General features: G+C 38.6%; 1 protein-coding gene across 1 annotated transcript in view; it reads left to right on the top strand.

Annotated features, from left to right (window-relative positions):
• The first annotated feature begins 1576 nt into the window (after window positions 1–1576).
• LOC135227046 (uncharacterized) overlaps window positions 1577–15200 on the top strand; it is an 82012-nt gene continuing 68388 nt past the window's right edge. Inside the window, exon 1 of the mRNA XM_064266843.1 lies at window positions 1577–1654. Within this exon, the coding sequence (XP_064122913.1) occupies window positions 1640–1654 (15 nt within the window). The 5' untranslated portion in view covers window positions 1577–1639. The remainder of the gene's footprint in view (window positions 1655–15200) is intronic.

Here is a 15200-nt window from a genome sequence, read left to right as displayed (position 1 = left end):
TTTCTCTCAATTTTTTGCGAGGAATTTTTATGCTGTGTGAAATGGATCCATTATAGTTAATTGTAATTACTGTCTATATTGTTGCCCCAGTGTCATGGGTTCATTATTTTTGGGGATTCTATATCATTGTAAATGGAGAACCTTTATACTTCATTAAGACACTCTCCATTCTATAATTGTATTTGTTTTTGCGAATTTTATCGCTTCGTGGTTCTCCATATCTCCTAAGGCTTCTCTTCTAATCTCGTTTTCTTTAACTTTATTTTTTTTAATGCTTGCTGCCTCCAGATTATGTTACTGACTTCTTATTGTTCATCTGTTTTTTGCCTTTACTGAACTTTTTATCGCTGGTATACCAGTCGCATAAGTCTTTTTGTTATTAATACCTCAAGCACCTTAGTCTGTGTGTCATTTCTGTTCCAAATGCCTCAGTCTTTTTCATGGGCGTTCTAATTGCCTTAGCCATTTTGTTATTGGTATTTCAATTGCCAGTCTATGCTTCTGGTATCCCAGACACCTTAGTCTTTTTTTTATTGGAACCATCGGTACCCCAAACACCTCAGTCACTTTTGTTATCGTTGCCCTAAATGCCTCAGTCTTTTTGTTATTGGTAACCCAAAAGCCTTATTTTTTTTGCTAATTTTAACCAAAATCATTTCTTCTTTTTGTTATTGGTACCCCCAAATCCCTTAATCTTTTTGTTAATGGTACCCCAAAGGCCTCAGTCTTTTTGCTATTGGTATACCAAACCCCTTAGTCTTTTTGCTATTGGTATACAAACCCCTTAGTCTTTTTGTTATTGGTATACCAAACCCCTTAGTCTTTTTGTTATTGGTACCCCAAATGCCTCAGTCTTTTAATTATTGGTACCCCAAATGCCTTGGTCATTTTGTTTTTAGTACCCCAACCCCTTAATCTTTTTGTTATTGGTACCCCAAATGCCTTAGTCATTTTGTTATTGGTACCCCAAATGCCTTGGTCATTTTGTTATTGGTACCCCAACCCCTTAATCTTTTTGTTATTGGTACCCCAAATGCCTCAGTCTTTTTATTATTGGTACCCCCAAATGCCTTGGTCATTTTGTTATTGGTACCTCAATGCCTTAGGCTTTTTGTTATTGGTACCCAAACGCCTAAATCTTTCTGTTATTGGTAGCCCAAAGGCCTCAATCTTTTTGCTATTGGTACACCAAAACCCTTAGTCTTTTTGTTATTGGTATCCCAAATACAGGGATTCCAGTCGTCATAGTCTGTATATAACTGGTATCCCAATCGCTTCAGAAATGTTATTGTAACCTCGAAACCTTAGTCCTTTTGTTGTTGTCAAATACCAACTCTCGTTTTCTACTATTTATGATGTATTTTTATCCATTGTTTTATTTTATTTTTTTTTAATTTGATATATTTTTTAGTCATCCATCATCTAACTCTTGCTCTTCTTCTTTCTCCCCCTTTGCTACACCTACCCCATCCGAAACCGATAAAGAGAGAGAGAGAGAGAGAGAGAGAGAGAGAGAGAGAGAGAGAGAAAAAAGTCGGTACCCAAATTCTCTCTCTCACTCGCTTCCAAGCGGCGAGAGAGGAGGAGGTCTCTCCCTCCAGAACTCTCTCAGTCGGGAGCCGATCTTCCTAGCGGTAACATGTGGGCGCCTATGGTGTGTGTCATGAGTTTAGCGATCACTCCTCCTCCTCCTCCTGTATTTAGCGGTGAAATGTTTCCCCTCCTTTCGCGGTCACACTAAGGATGTATTTCGTTTCCTTCTCCTTCCTCCTTCCATGTGGTCGAGGTGTTTGGATATAGTGGTTCGTTAGAAAGAGAGAGAGAAAAAAAAAATGTTCTTTTTATTAATGAATGGATTATCACTTCTTCGGTAAGGTAGGATCGGGAGATATTCTTAGTTTTTAAGTCTTCTGTTCTGCTTTATCTAGAACGGCAGGATTTTATTTTTCAATTGTTTGACCTTAGATCTCTTCGTTGGTAAGTAGGTTGAGATGGTTTGACGTCATCTCAGGTGATTGATGAGTCTTTGGTTGTCCTGTTGTCATTGTCAATTATTCTCATTATTCTGTTTTAATTTAATTATCAAATCATCATCATATTTACTGTGTGCTTTATTTTCCAGCAGTATTCTTGCAAGGGTATTTTGTTTGAATACCTTTATAATAGTGATTATAGTTCCTTTTATTATTATTATTTTTTTTTTTGTCACCCATCCAACGACTGACCAGCCCCAATGTTGCTTAACCAGTCTATTGACGACCTAACCCACTCTGCCACGGCGCCACATTGTTATTATTATTATTATTATTATTATTATTATTATTATTATTATTATTAGTATTATTATTATTATTTATTCGCACTCGTAAGAAATTACATTATTTTCTAGAATTCTGTCGAAAATGATTTAATTTGTCCTTCGTTTTCATTGACTGCAAGTTTTTTTTTTTTTTTTTTTTGTAACCTTGATTTAAAAACACGGCTAATATGCAACTCCACTGTGGTGCACCATACCGTTCTTATCCTCTGTGGCCTTTTCCATAGGATTACTCTCTCTCTCTCTCTCTCTCTCTCTCTCTCTCTCTCTCTCTCTCTCTCTCTCTCTCTCTCTCTCTCTCTCAGGAACCCCCACTCCCACTATCATCGCTTGAACCATCATATTTATCAGCATCTCCATCATCCTCCCACAACCTTTCACTCTCCGTTGATGTATCTTGATTGGGGTCAGAAACAGCCAAGGTGGGCGGAATAAGACAGGAACTCTGTTTGGTTTTCATTACTGGGTACAAATTTCAAGCAGCTTCGGGATGAGAGTGTGTTGTGTACCGATCGACATTTGTTGCTGGGTGGGTGTTTCCACTGAATTATAATGTATTGTACGAGGTGTCTTCTTAGTATGTAACTGGCTCTGTTTACATAATGTATGATATATGCATGTTTGTATATTCGTCTATATATATATATATATATATATATATATATATATATATATATATATATACATATATATATGTATAAGATAATAAATATATATATAGTATATACGATAGGTTTATATATAAATGTATTATATATTAAATAATGTTTCTATAAAGTATAAAATGCGATAGTATGAATATATATATATAATTATATATATATTATAGATATCTATATAATAATTAATTGTATAAATATATATATAATAATAATATATATATATATCTGTATAATATATATGTACAGGGTTGACTATTGACTACTAAGAATGTTAACATCAGAATTCTCAGCAAGTACTTTTAGGATGAGGTTGCTGGCTGCACGCCCTTCCTTACCTGACGTTGACCCACCTGGGACGTCAGTCACTGCCTACGTCAGGGACATGTTCACACGTCTCGTGGAACGGGTCCGGAGAAGCTGAGCACACACAAGAAGACTTGGGAATCAAGAAATTCGTGTTATATGCTAATTAGGCCGTTTTACTTGGTTCAGGTTTATTTACGCAAGTCAACACAGTTGATGACAGAACAGTTATTAGGTTATTAATTATTTTCTGAATTTGTGTCAAGCCCCAATTAGGGTCTGCTCCGTTAGGGGTGGTGGTGTAGTGCCGTCTGTGCGCCTCATGCGGTACACTGTAGGCATTACTTGAGGTTCTTTTCAGGGTCCCCTCGGCTCCTAGCTGCAACCACTTTCGTTCCTTTTACTGTCGATTTCCATTTCAGCGCCGAATGACCTCATAGGTCCCAGGCCTTGGCCTTTGACAGATATTCTATATTCGTCGATATCCGTCGTTGTCAGCACAACGTATTAACGATGCGCCAATGAAGAAAAATGACATCATTTAAATCTTAGTGATGACCGCATAATATAGCATTAATAGAAAGCGTTTCATATACTGTATGGTTCACCCTTTGAACCCCTCTGCCATTTCAATCTTTGACTTGCAGCGCCGCTCAGCATCTTTATTGCTATCCCCTGGCTGTTACAACAACGGTACATGCGGTATGAGAGAGAGAGAGAGAGAGAGAGAGAGAGAGAGAGAGAGCCGTGTACCACTTGTGCAATAAGTGTAGGACGGTGTTTAATGGCCTCCAAAAAAACAAAAATAATAAAAAAAATCGTCATCGTTTGATAATTCCGAGGCGCTGAAATGTGAAGCTGGTCGAGTAGGAAGATCTGATGGAGATTGGCTTTCATATTTTGCTAGAGATGGAACTACATTATAAAAGAGAGAGAGAGAGAGAGTTGTCATGATCCACAATAGAGGTATTATAAAAACATTCAGGGATGAGTTGTCTTATAATGAAATTGGGGCAGCATAACCACGTTTACGAATGAGATGATTCCATAGAATTGAATCGCCTTTCGTTTATCAAATGATTTTCAGCGAATGTCACACTGCTGGTGCGTTGCTCAGATTAGGTACGGGCCTTTATGTGAAAAGCTCATGGAATGCAAAATTATGTATTTGAACTAATATATGGCTAGTATACACATAGAAACACAAAAGTAGATTCAAACAGTCATACACACACACGCATACGTGTGTGCGTCGGTATATGTATACATTTCAGCACGAGATTAACAACTTGATATAAAATATGAACTGATTACGTTTTTTTTTTCTTGGAAATACCTTCGAGCAAAAAGGCGGCAGATCTCACACTCCGATGTTTCACGTTCTTCTTGGCCAAGTACTCTCTCTCTCTCTCTCTCTCTCTCTCTCCCTCTCCCTATCCCTATTGATATATATGATATATATATATATATATATATATATATATATATATATATATATATATATGTATGTATTCTCTCTCTCTCTCTGTGTTTATATATATATATATATATATATATATAGATATATATATTTGTAAGTATGTATATGTATATATGTATGTATGTATATAGTAATGTTCCCTCAGGACAAGTGAATTTCCACCAAAGCATTCTTGCTGATCTGCGATGGTTGCATCGCCAAGTATCTAAAGCAACAGCGTCGTTTGTAACCCCAAGCCTTGAGAACTGTTGTTATATAAGAACACAAAACACAAAGAGAAGTATGTCGTGCCTGGGATCTTTGATTGTACCATGATTGGTAACAGTATACAAAAGTCTATATACTTAAACAAGATACAGACAAACATTTAGCTACAAATGTCGGTTAATATCTAATAATTTGCGCTACTGCGGGTATGTTATCGAAGGGGAATTTTGTAATTGATAAAAGGTCAATAGTTACATGGTTTTCAGTGTGTTCATATACTTTTATAAGTCTACAATGCAGTGTGTTTATATGTACTTGTATAAGTCTACGATGAGGGGGAAGGCTGATCGTACTGGGTATTTCACAGCAAAGAAAATCTTTGAAAAACTGCTCAGGAATCCATGACTTCTTTGAGAGAAGAGATTGCGGCTAAACTTAACGCAGAAAAGAGATTATGGAAAAGAGAGAAATGAGAAAAAGCAATCGAAGTTTCGTTCTCGTGACCACTTCCGTTAATCAAAACACGACTGACTTTAAAAGTCCAGTTAACTCCCTGGAGGCCTTTTCGTAAACCGAAAGAGCCTCAGGAGGGGACGGACGGAAACGAACGCTCCCGTTCCCCGGGAGCGTTTTGTATTTTTTTATTAAAATTTTTTTTTTTTTTTTTTTTGGTCTTTTCATCCCTGTTCCCTATCGTCGCTGCTTGCCTTCACCTGCAATTACCTCTCTTCATGATTGACACCTGTGAAACGCTCAGACAGACACTTCCCCATTCACCTCTCACCTTTTATGAAAGACTTTTTTTTTTTTTTTTCTCCACACTCTCACGCCTTTTCTTTATCTGTCTGTTTCTCCCTTTTTCTGCCCCCGCCCCCTTTTTTTTTTCTTCCACTATGGACGATGATGTAATGTAAATCTTTATGCTTTTAAATGCAGCCATTTAGAATGACTTTTTATCATAATTATTTATTAAACATTATATATATATATAGTATATACACACACACAGAAATATATATATATATATATATATATATATATATATATATATATATATATATATATATATATATATATATGTATCTATATACACACACACACACACCTATATATCTGTGTGTGCGTGTGTGTCTCCAATACTAACCTGTTTCATTTAACCATGGTGGTACCAGATAAAATACAAGATACTAATCACTAGCACACATTCACCATATAATACTTAATTGTGGATGAACCCCATGTACAGTCAACTTCCACATTCCCTTCTTCACACACCTCCATAGAAGGCTCATCATCATCTCGCTGGACCGCTCACACAAACTGCACCATCAATGTGTCAGTCACTGACGCTCCTCCTGATTACTGAGGCCTTTCCTGTCCAACAGTGCAGGTCTTTCTCGGTCTTCCTCTCTTCTTTCTTCTGAAAATTTCCGGATTTGGTCTTTGCATTAACCTATCGGCCGCCATTCTCTCCAAGTTCCTCGTTGGACGAGTGGTTTACGTGCTCTCCTACCGATTCGGTAGTCCCGAGTTCGACTCCCCACACTGCCAACGTGGAATCAGAGGAAATTGTTCCTGGTGATTAGAAGTAAATTTTTCGATATAGTGTGGTTCGGATCCCACGAAAAGTTGTAGGTCCCGTTGCTAGGTAATCAATTGGTTCCTAGCCACATAAAAATATCTAAACCTTCGGGCCAGCCCTAGGAGAGGTGTTGATCAGCTCGGTGGTCTGGTTAAACTATGATATACTTTTTCCATTCTCTCTCAAAGCATTCCGTTCTATCCTTTGGTAACATTTTACCTCCTTTTATTTGTGTCTGTGTTTGTCTGCCTTTCGTTTTTCTTTGGCCACAAGCTACGCAACTAATTCGTCAATTGTTGCAGCCTTTTTTTTTCTCTTATTCGTGTTCTGTTTAGCTCTTGGAGGTTTGTTTGTCACTCCAATCCAAACGTCACAGAGTAAATATTTATTAGTCTTAGTGAATGTATTTGGTGTCTGAGTAGATTGCATCAAGGTGAACAATAAATCCAAACCCGTGGATTTCCATTGCTTTTTTTTATATCGTTATAGAACATTCATTGCTATACTATATACTGTTATACCATTTAGTTTATAGAAAAGTCAACTGACTTGACTCCTTTAGCTCTCTCTCTCTCTCTCTCTCTCTCTCTCTCTCTCTCTCTCTCTCTCTCTCTCTCTCTCTCTCTCTCTCATACACAAACACGGTACACATCACAAATTTACAACAAACTCTGGTTTCCTACTAACACTCCCTTCTTTGCCCGTTGAAAGAGTAAGAGGAAAATACTTTATTGAATAAATACCGCCCTTAACGTCTTCCTTGTTTGAGCGTCGCGCATTTATCAGGTCAGGTCTATTTGATCATAGCATTATTTTATTTCCAGTTTGGCCAGAGATCTTTACTATTCACGTCTCCACGTCATAAACGAATTTACTTAATGCATCTGTACCAGGCAGAAGGTCGTCTGGTCTTTCAGTTCAAATGTGTTCATCGAAATAATATATTTGCACTGCGCAAAATATAGTTTCTTCCTGTCACGACCTGAACCTGACTTCTTTTTCTTTTTTAACTTTTTTTGAGTTGGCACCCAAATATTTGCATCCACCCATTTTGCTTTCTTTTGTTCTAGTTTTCCTTCCTCGTTTATACATTTCTTTTGTTTTTCTTACCCTTGAAAGTTGACATAAAAAAATTAAGTATAAAAAAAAACAGAACGCTCCCTTTCCATTTCGTTCGTTTCCGTATTCTCTTTCTGTATCGCTTCCTCATTCGTTAACCACTTAACCTTCCTTTTCTTTTTCCTTTTGGCGATCAAATAACGATTTAATTTCTTTCCATCGCCTCGCTCTACTTCCGCTGAACGATGAAATTACAATTTGATGTCTCCTTCTCCTTATGAGGAGCCGAATGAGAACTTGAAACGAGAGGTTGGTCTGCTTTGTTGTTTGGGAGCGTTCCCTCCCTCCAGAAATAAACGGTCATCATTTGGGAAAAAGAGAAAATATCTCTTTCCGGTGATGATTAATTTTGGTTATTTTTATTTTGCTCTGATTCTGTATATTTTAATGGTTCGGGATGAAGGTTTTTCAAGGAACTTTTAACTGGTATTTTGTATGAAATGATTAAGGGGTAAGAATCACAAGTTTTGAAATGCAAGCGTTAGTACAGAACGCAGCAATATGCGTCGATCGTCTCAAACCATTTTGTTTCGTGCCGCGTTAGGAATCTAACTGAAAGAGAAGAGAGAGAGAGAGAGAGAGAGAGAGAGAGAGAGAGAGAGAGAGAGAGAGAGAGAGAGGAAGGGGTGGGGGAGAGGCAGAAATTACAGACCAAAATATCAATCAGAAATCTTCGCAGGAACTTTTGGACAATTGTGTAATCTTACGGTTATCTTAGTAGCATAACACACCCACATACATACATACATACATACATATATATACATATATATATATATACATATATATATATATATATATATATATATATATATATATATATGTGTGTGTGTGTGTGTGTGTGTGTGTGTATAAAATTATGGAGGGAGAGATGGGAGGGAGGAGTTAGCCTCGCACCCTAAGTGATTAGGCAGACAGGTGACGAATACAGGTGACAACATCCGGTGCCTAATGAGAGGTGACAGGATGCATTGTCATCTGATTCGTTGACAAATTGACCAATAAGTGTCATCACGTGACTGCTGAGAGGAAACGACAATAATCTCAAGCAGGAAGTTACGAGAAAAAATAAGAGAATAATATCGCAGGCACTTTATATTATACCTCTGGAATCAGCAATTATTCACTGTTGAGAAATAACTGCTTAATCAGCAGGAATGTTCACATTAGTGAAACCACAAGATGATATGGTTAGTTTTGGACTGAGGATTTCAATTATAGTGGCCTGGCCTTGGGTGGTGGTGGATGGTTAGCATTGCTTGGCTGACAATGCAACTATTTAAACGAAGTTATTATTATTATTATTATTATTATTACTACTACTACTACTTGTACCTACGAAAAATGGAATGTTGTTGCAGATTAAAAAGACAATTATTGAGAATTTCAGTCGACTTCTTGTGAAATAAGAAGTCGAGAAGTTAAGTCGACTTCTTGTAAAATAAGAAGTCTAACGCTCAGAGTTACATACAAACCTTTAATTGCACGTAGTCATTACAATCTATAGTATCATTATATGATATACGTAGATCTCTTTTTCCAAATATGAAGTACTGCTATTGCAATAGCTGCGTCAAGTATTAATAGACTCGGTGTGCGCGGAAAAAAGTCATTCGTTTTCCATAGATGTCGATCACATTACTCAGAAGAGTCGAAGGAGGAACTCAGACGAGGTCTTTCAACTTTCCTCATCCATTCTCCTGAGGTGGCCAGTCTGTAACCATGGCCACTGAGTGGCCAGTCTAACGGAGTCCTTCCCTACTCAGTATGGGGACAATAATGATTGGATCTCGCCTTTGCCCTTTCTGGGATCCCCACGTTGGTCACTCTGTCTGTGGTCCCAAAACTCCTAAACTCCCAAACTCCCAACTCGGCCACCTCAAACCAATCTGCCTCAGGCGATGAAGGACCCCGCCCACCATTCAAAGGTTCTCTGCAAGGAGTAAAGATATCCGTAAGTCCCGCAGGGCAGAAGGACCCCGAAGGTCACGCGGGCTCCGAAGGACACCGAATTGGTCTGAAAGTGAAATTAAAATTCCAGTTAGAGAGAGAAGTCTGTGTCTGTCTGCCTGTCTGTCTCTCACGCACCAAAAGTGCGTCCTCCCTTGATTGTGGTGAATTATAAAATTAGCTGAGTAATTCCTCGTGTACGTGGATTATTTTAATTCTCATGATTGCGTAAGTGGCAAACTGTCCGCAGATGTAGCAGACAGTTTAAGGAAAACAAAAAAAGTACCGAGCGTCTATATACACGCCTTCCACTTGAACACACACACACCCACACACACATACATGATAATATGCAGGTAGGTGGGTAGATGGGCAGAGTAAAAGAGAGATTCAGGAGACCACACTATAATAGCAGTTCCCACATCCTCAGAAAATGAATCTATTCAACGAAAACCTTCTAGTCAAAGCGTCAGCAAAGTTCTCAGCAGTAACCCGGTGAGTGAACGCAAGATGTTTGTATGTTGATTATTGCAGTGCACTAGGCGTTATCCCTAAAGTGGTTCAGAAGTATTTAGGCTAACTTCATTCTAAAGCAGCAACGGGAGATGATTATATCAGAGATGAAGATGCTTGCATTGTCTTCCTTGAAAACAAAAGGCCTCTGTTTTTGTAGTTATTTTTTATAGTGTGCGGAGTTCATGCGTACCATGCGTTTATGTAGATGACGTATATATTCAAATTATATATTAGTATGCGGTTTATATATACACACACACAGATATATATATATATATATATATATATATATATATATATATATATATATATATATATCTGTATGAAACTAGACAAGAATACTTATACGCACAGTTATATATTTAGACGAGTGTTAACGGCGCAACCGCAGCACCAAAAACAGGCAAGTACCATCGAACGATCGCCGACCACAGCAGCCAAAAGCAAAAAAAAAAAAAAAAAAAATGAATAAATAAAAAATAATAAATAAAAATAGAAAAAAAAATAAAGATCATGACCAGAATGTAAATGAAGGTCGTACGTCCCTTTGGTCCCACAATGAAAACAACCAACAAGGGACGAACCCTGGACGCTACGGAAAGTGAGAGTGGATATAGTACTCCGCTCAGAGAGAGAGAGAGAGAGAGAGAGAGAGAGAGAGAAATGGAACGAGTCCCATTTGTGTTCGGCCGAGGGCAAGTCGCTAGAATAATTTTTCCTCCTTTTTGTTTAGCTGTTCGACGTCGGCCAACGAACATTCCATATGCTGATCGCTGTTTTCACTTACTTCATTCATTCGGCGTGGTCTTGTATAACTTGAACCACCTCTCTCTACTCTCTCTCTCTCTCTCTCTCTCTCTCTCTCTCTCTCTCTCTTTTCTATATATATATATTATATATATATATACTATATATATATATATATATATATATATATATATATATACACACAAGAGTATTTATACAGATGAAAAAATATCATTATGCGTTTACTTACATATTCATGATTTTATAAAATTTCTCTGTTCGTCTGTGTGTTTGTTAATTGTTCCCTATTATTTCCTGGAAGGAGAGAAAAAAAAGGCCCTCCTCTCAATGTACGATCCGTTGTTGTCAGTTATTACTGAAGGCGATTAGAAGGAATTGCTGGTAGTCTATAACTACTATAATACCAACGTTACTACCACTAATGCTGTTTAGTTTTTTCTTCGATGTCTGTAAAAAAAAGGTTCCACCTTCGGGCATCGTTCGGGAGAGTGAAATGAAATGCCAGAAAGTGAGGCTACCTCAGCCATCTGCGTATCGGTTTTCCTAAGCGTTTTTTTTTTAATAGATTCCAGAGAACTTTCATTATGTTTCATTTTTTGTTTGCTTTGACTTATAAACCATTTCCTTGCAATTGTATGATCATAACCAATTTTACGATCTATTTGTGCCAGTTTTAGTCTCAATCTCAGCTATTTCTATGACTAGTTTTATACAGTGATCAGTTTTACTCAATTCTGAGAACAGCTTTTGCCAGTATTATGACCAGTTTTAGCTAGCTCTATGAACAGTTCTAGCCAGTATTATGACGAGTTTTAGCCAATTCTATGATCAGTTATAGTTAATTGTATGATTAGTTTCAGCTAGTTTTATGAAGTTTCTTTTACCCAGTTGTATGATCAGTTTCAACCTTTTCTGAATAATTTTATCCCGTGAAGTAAAAGTTTATGCCCAGTGTTACTAACGCTTCTGTAACTGGTTGGCCGGTTGGTTTAGATGGAGCTGGCCTTATGCCAGCAAGGGCCTTTACGAGTAAGAAAGATGATCTGTACGTGTGGTAGTGTGCCTGGTGTGGCTCTCTGAACTCTCTGAACCAACCGAGATGGTTTTTAAGTAACATCGATCACCTTAGTAAAACATTAGTGGCGCCCAGATACCTTTCGTCATTTATAGCGTGTAAGCAACAGCGAATGTTGTCGGGACTTTCCCTTAAGCCCCCCGCCCCCCCCCCCCCCCCCCCCCCCCCCCCCCTTTCTCGGAAACGTTCCTTTGTAAAAAAAAAAAAAAAGATAAAGAGAGAGAGAGAGAGAGAGAGAGAGAGAGAGAGAGAGAGAGAGAGAACAAATGGAAAATGCGCAATCGCGTTTTCTGTCTGGTGGTGGCCGCAACCACGTCCCATGAAACTCAGCCACGGTCCGGTGGTGGCCTATGATGTTGGTACGTATAGCGCTGTCAGACCTACGATTATGGCTAATTTTAACCTTGAATAAAATAAAAGCCACTGATGCTAGAGGGCTGCAATTCGTTGTGTTTGGTGATTGAAGTGTGGGTGATCTACATACCAGTTTGCAGCCCTCTAACCTCAGTCGTTTTCAAGATCTGAGTGCGGACGGACAGACAAAGCCGGCACAATAGTTTTCTTGTACAGAAAACGAAAAATCCTTACCCAGTCCCAGTAAGGACTGAAACTAATTTCTGTGAAGCGAGAGGCGATGTCTTCAAATTTCGAGTGGTGTGAAGGGTCGTGATTTCCAATGACCCTTGTTCCATTTTTTCCCTCAGCAAGCAATTACCCTTTGTATCTCTCCTGATCAATCACGACGCTTCTAGTGAAGGACTCTCTGGTGTCATGGAACGATGTGACTTCCTGAAGCGAACGCCCGACTTCATGGACTTTATTAACCGTTTTGGTCTTCCGGACTTTCTGAGTTTTAAAAGTCCGCCTCTTGCAGGACCTCTTGCTCATGTGTCACAGGCCCGTACAGAGGGAGGGGCGGGGCTGGGAGGTCCCCCCCCAAAAAAAAAAAATTCTGGAAGTCCATATTTTCTGTGGCTATCCTTCATTGAACTGTACTCACAAAGTAATAAATAATTATTGTTTTTTGTCAAGTCAAAGTGTATAACATAACAAATAAAGTAATATGCATGTTATTGTTAACATAGTAAATGAATCAATCAATAAAACTGAAGAAATATTCTTGAATATCAGTGCAAACTGTCAATATTATAAGTAGAATTCTGTTAACCAAAGTCAGTCCTTTGAGTAACATCTAATCGGGTAGAAAGACCGCATACCCAATTTCTTAATATAACTAAAATAACATTTTCAAGTATTTCATCTTGTATATACCTATATATGCAATGACATTCATAGAAGAAAGGGTCCAGTTTTGGAAAAAACCACTCAGCCCCCATAAAAAACTCTAGATACGGGCCTGTACAGGGTGCAGGAGTTTCTGGTTCTAGAAGGGATTTGCAGGTGTCCGAATTCATGGACTCCTTTGATCGTTTTGGTCGCTTGGGTTTTTGGGTGAGTTGGGGCTTCGGTCGTCTGTTTTTCATGACTTCATGATTTCATTCACTGGCATTTCATAGAGTGAAGTAACTGGAACACTACTTTCTGTCGCTGTCCGGATTTTCCATCGTCAAGTTCCACGCGCATCGAGGCAGTAACTGTCTATGAAGCCAGTCAGTCATTCACTGAAATTTTACGCATTCATTAACCACGCATTTTTTTCGTTTTGGTGCCTCAGTGGCGTGGTCGGTATGGTGTTGGCGCGAATTCGATTCTCGGGCATTCCATTGAGGGGTGAGAGATGTGTACTTCTGGTGATAGAGGTTCTTCACTCTTGACGTGGTTTGGAAGTCACGTAAAGCCGTTGGTCCCGTTGCTGAATAACCACTGATACCACGCAACATAAAAACACCATACAAACAAACAGACTACACTTTTTCCCTCGTAAATTTGATATTCGTCTCTAATTTTGGCCGTTATTCAGGCCTGTCTGTAATTCAGTAGTTGGATATTTCTGTCTTTGTCTTCGGAATTTGCTTTCCTTTTGCAGTAGTCAGATAGTACTTTCTAATTTGGACCGTTATCGAGTTTTTTTTTCTACTCAAATTAACCCGAATTTCTTTCCGAATGAGTAAGAGGGAGGAATAATTTTAGGGATCCGCCTGTCGAGGTTTGTCAAGGGAATTGAACCACAGTCATGTTTAATTAATTTATTGGGAGTTTCCACAATTAAAAGACGAGCCGTAAAATATACCTGAAACGTATTAAATGCCATTACAGACTCTGCAACGTTTGTTCACGTTCTTTAAAGAAGTGTGCTCAGCAATTTAATAATAATAATAATAATAATGATAATAACAATGCCAGGTTTGGAACTGAAGTCCTCGGCGTGCAGAGGGAATGGGTGTGTGTTTCGTGACACTTGCAATCCCTCACCTCCTGAAATAGATACGCATTTACACAACAGATCAACTCATGTCGTTGCTTCCTCTGGGGGGAACTCACGGTTAGTTGTTCGGAAAAACACAAAGACAGTCACTGTCCCATTCCCTAACAGCAGCTGCTCCTTCATAGATCTGAATAAAGGCTTCCTAAGTGTACAGTGGCGCTCTCGTTCAAAGGCACTTCGGCAACATGTCGATGATGAGTGATAAAAAGCTGTCGTGAGGGAAGCAAAGAGTGTGCTTGAATGGGCAGAGGGAAGAGTGATTGGTTTGGCGTAGAAAATGGGTCTGAGGCAAGTATATGTTGCCTAAGTAAAAACGTTTTGATTTCTGTAGGGATGCGATGGTGCTAGAATCGGAGGAGTATGAGTTATGAAGGAGCGTGGAATGGTTGATATTTGGAGATGATAATGCACGGAATAAGGAAGAGAAATTGCAGAAACGAATGGCAAAAGGAGAGTGAGTGTGAGTAAGGCAAGGCAATGAAGGTAAATAGTAGCCAGAAAGATGTAGTACTGAATGTTATGTAGACGGAGAAGAACGGAAGGAGTTGATTCATCTGGCGTTGGAGGCGCTGATGATGATGTTGATGATGATTGGGAGTGAACAGAAATGATATTGGTGGGATGAGAGAAGAGGCGAGTCATCATATACTAGGCGTAGAAGGGTGTGTACAAAACATTGGGAAGACTCGAGCCTATTTAAAGGCCAAGGTCGAAAGATGTGATGGGACTGTTGATCTAACTCTCCTTTAGGGAAGTAAATATGGATGTTGAATATGAATGAAAGATGAAAAAATGAAATTGGTTTGATTCACTGTTTGTATATTTTATGTGACGT

Source organism: Macrobrachium nipponense, chromosome 15 (assembly GCF_015104395.2).
Source record: "Macrobrachium nipponense isolate FS-2020 chromosome 15, ASM1510439v2, whole genome shotgun sequence".
NCBI lineage: Eukaryota > Metazoa > Arthropoda > Malacostraca > Decapoda > Palaemonidae > Macrobrachium > Macrobrachium nipponense.
The sequence above is the reverse complement of the archived record's forward strand: the minus strand, read 5'-3'. Positions and strand labels throughout refer to the sequence as shown.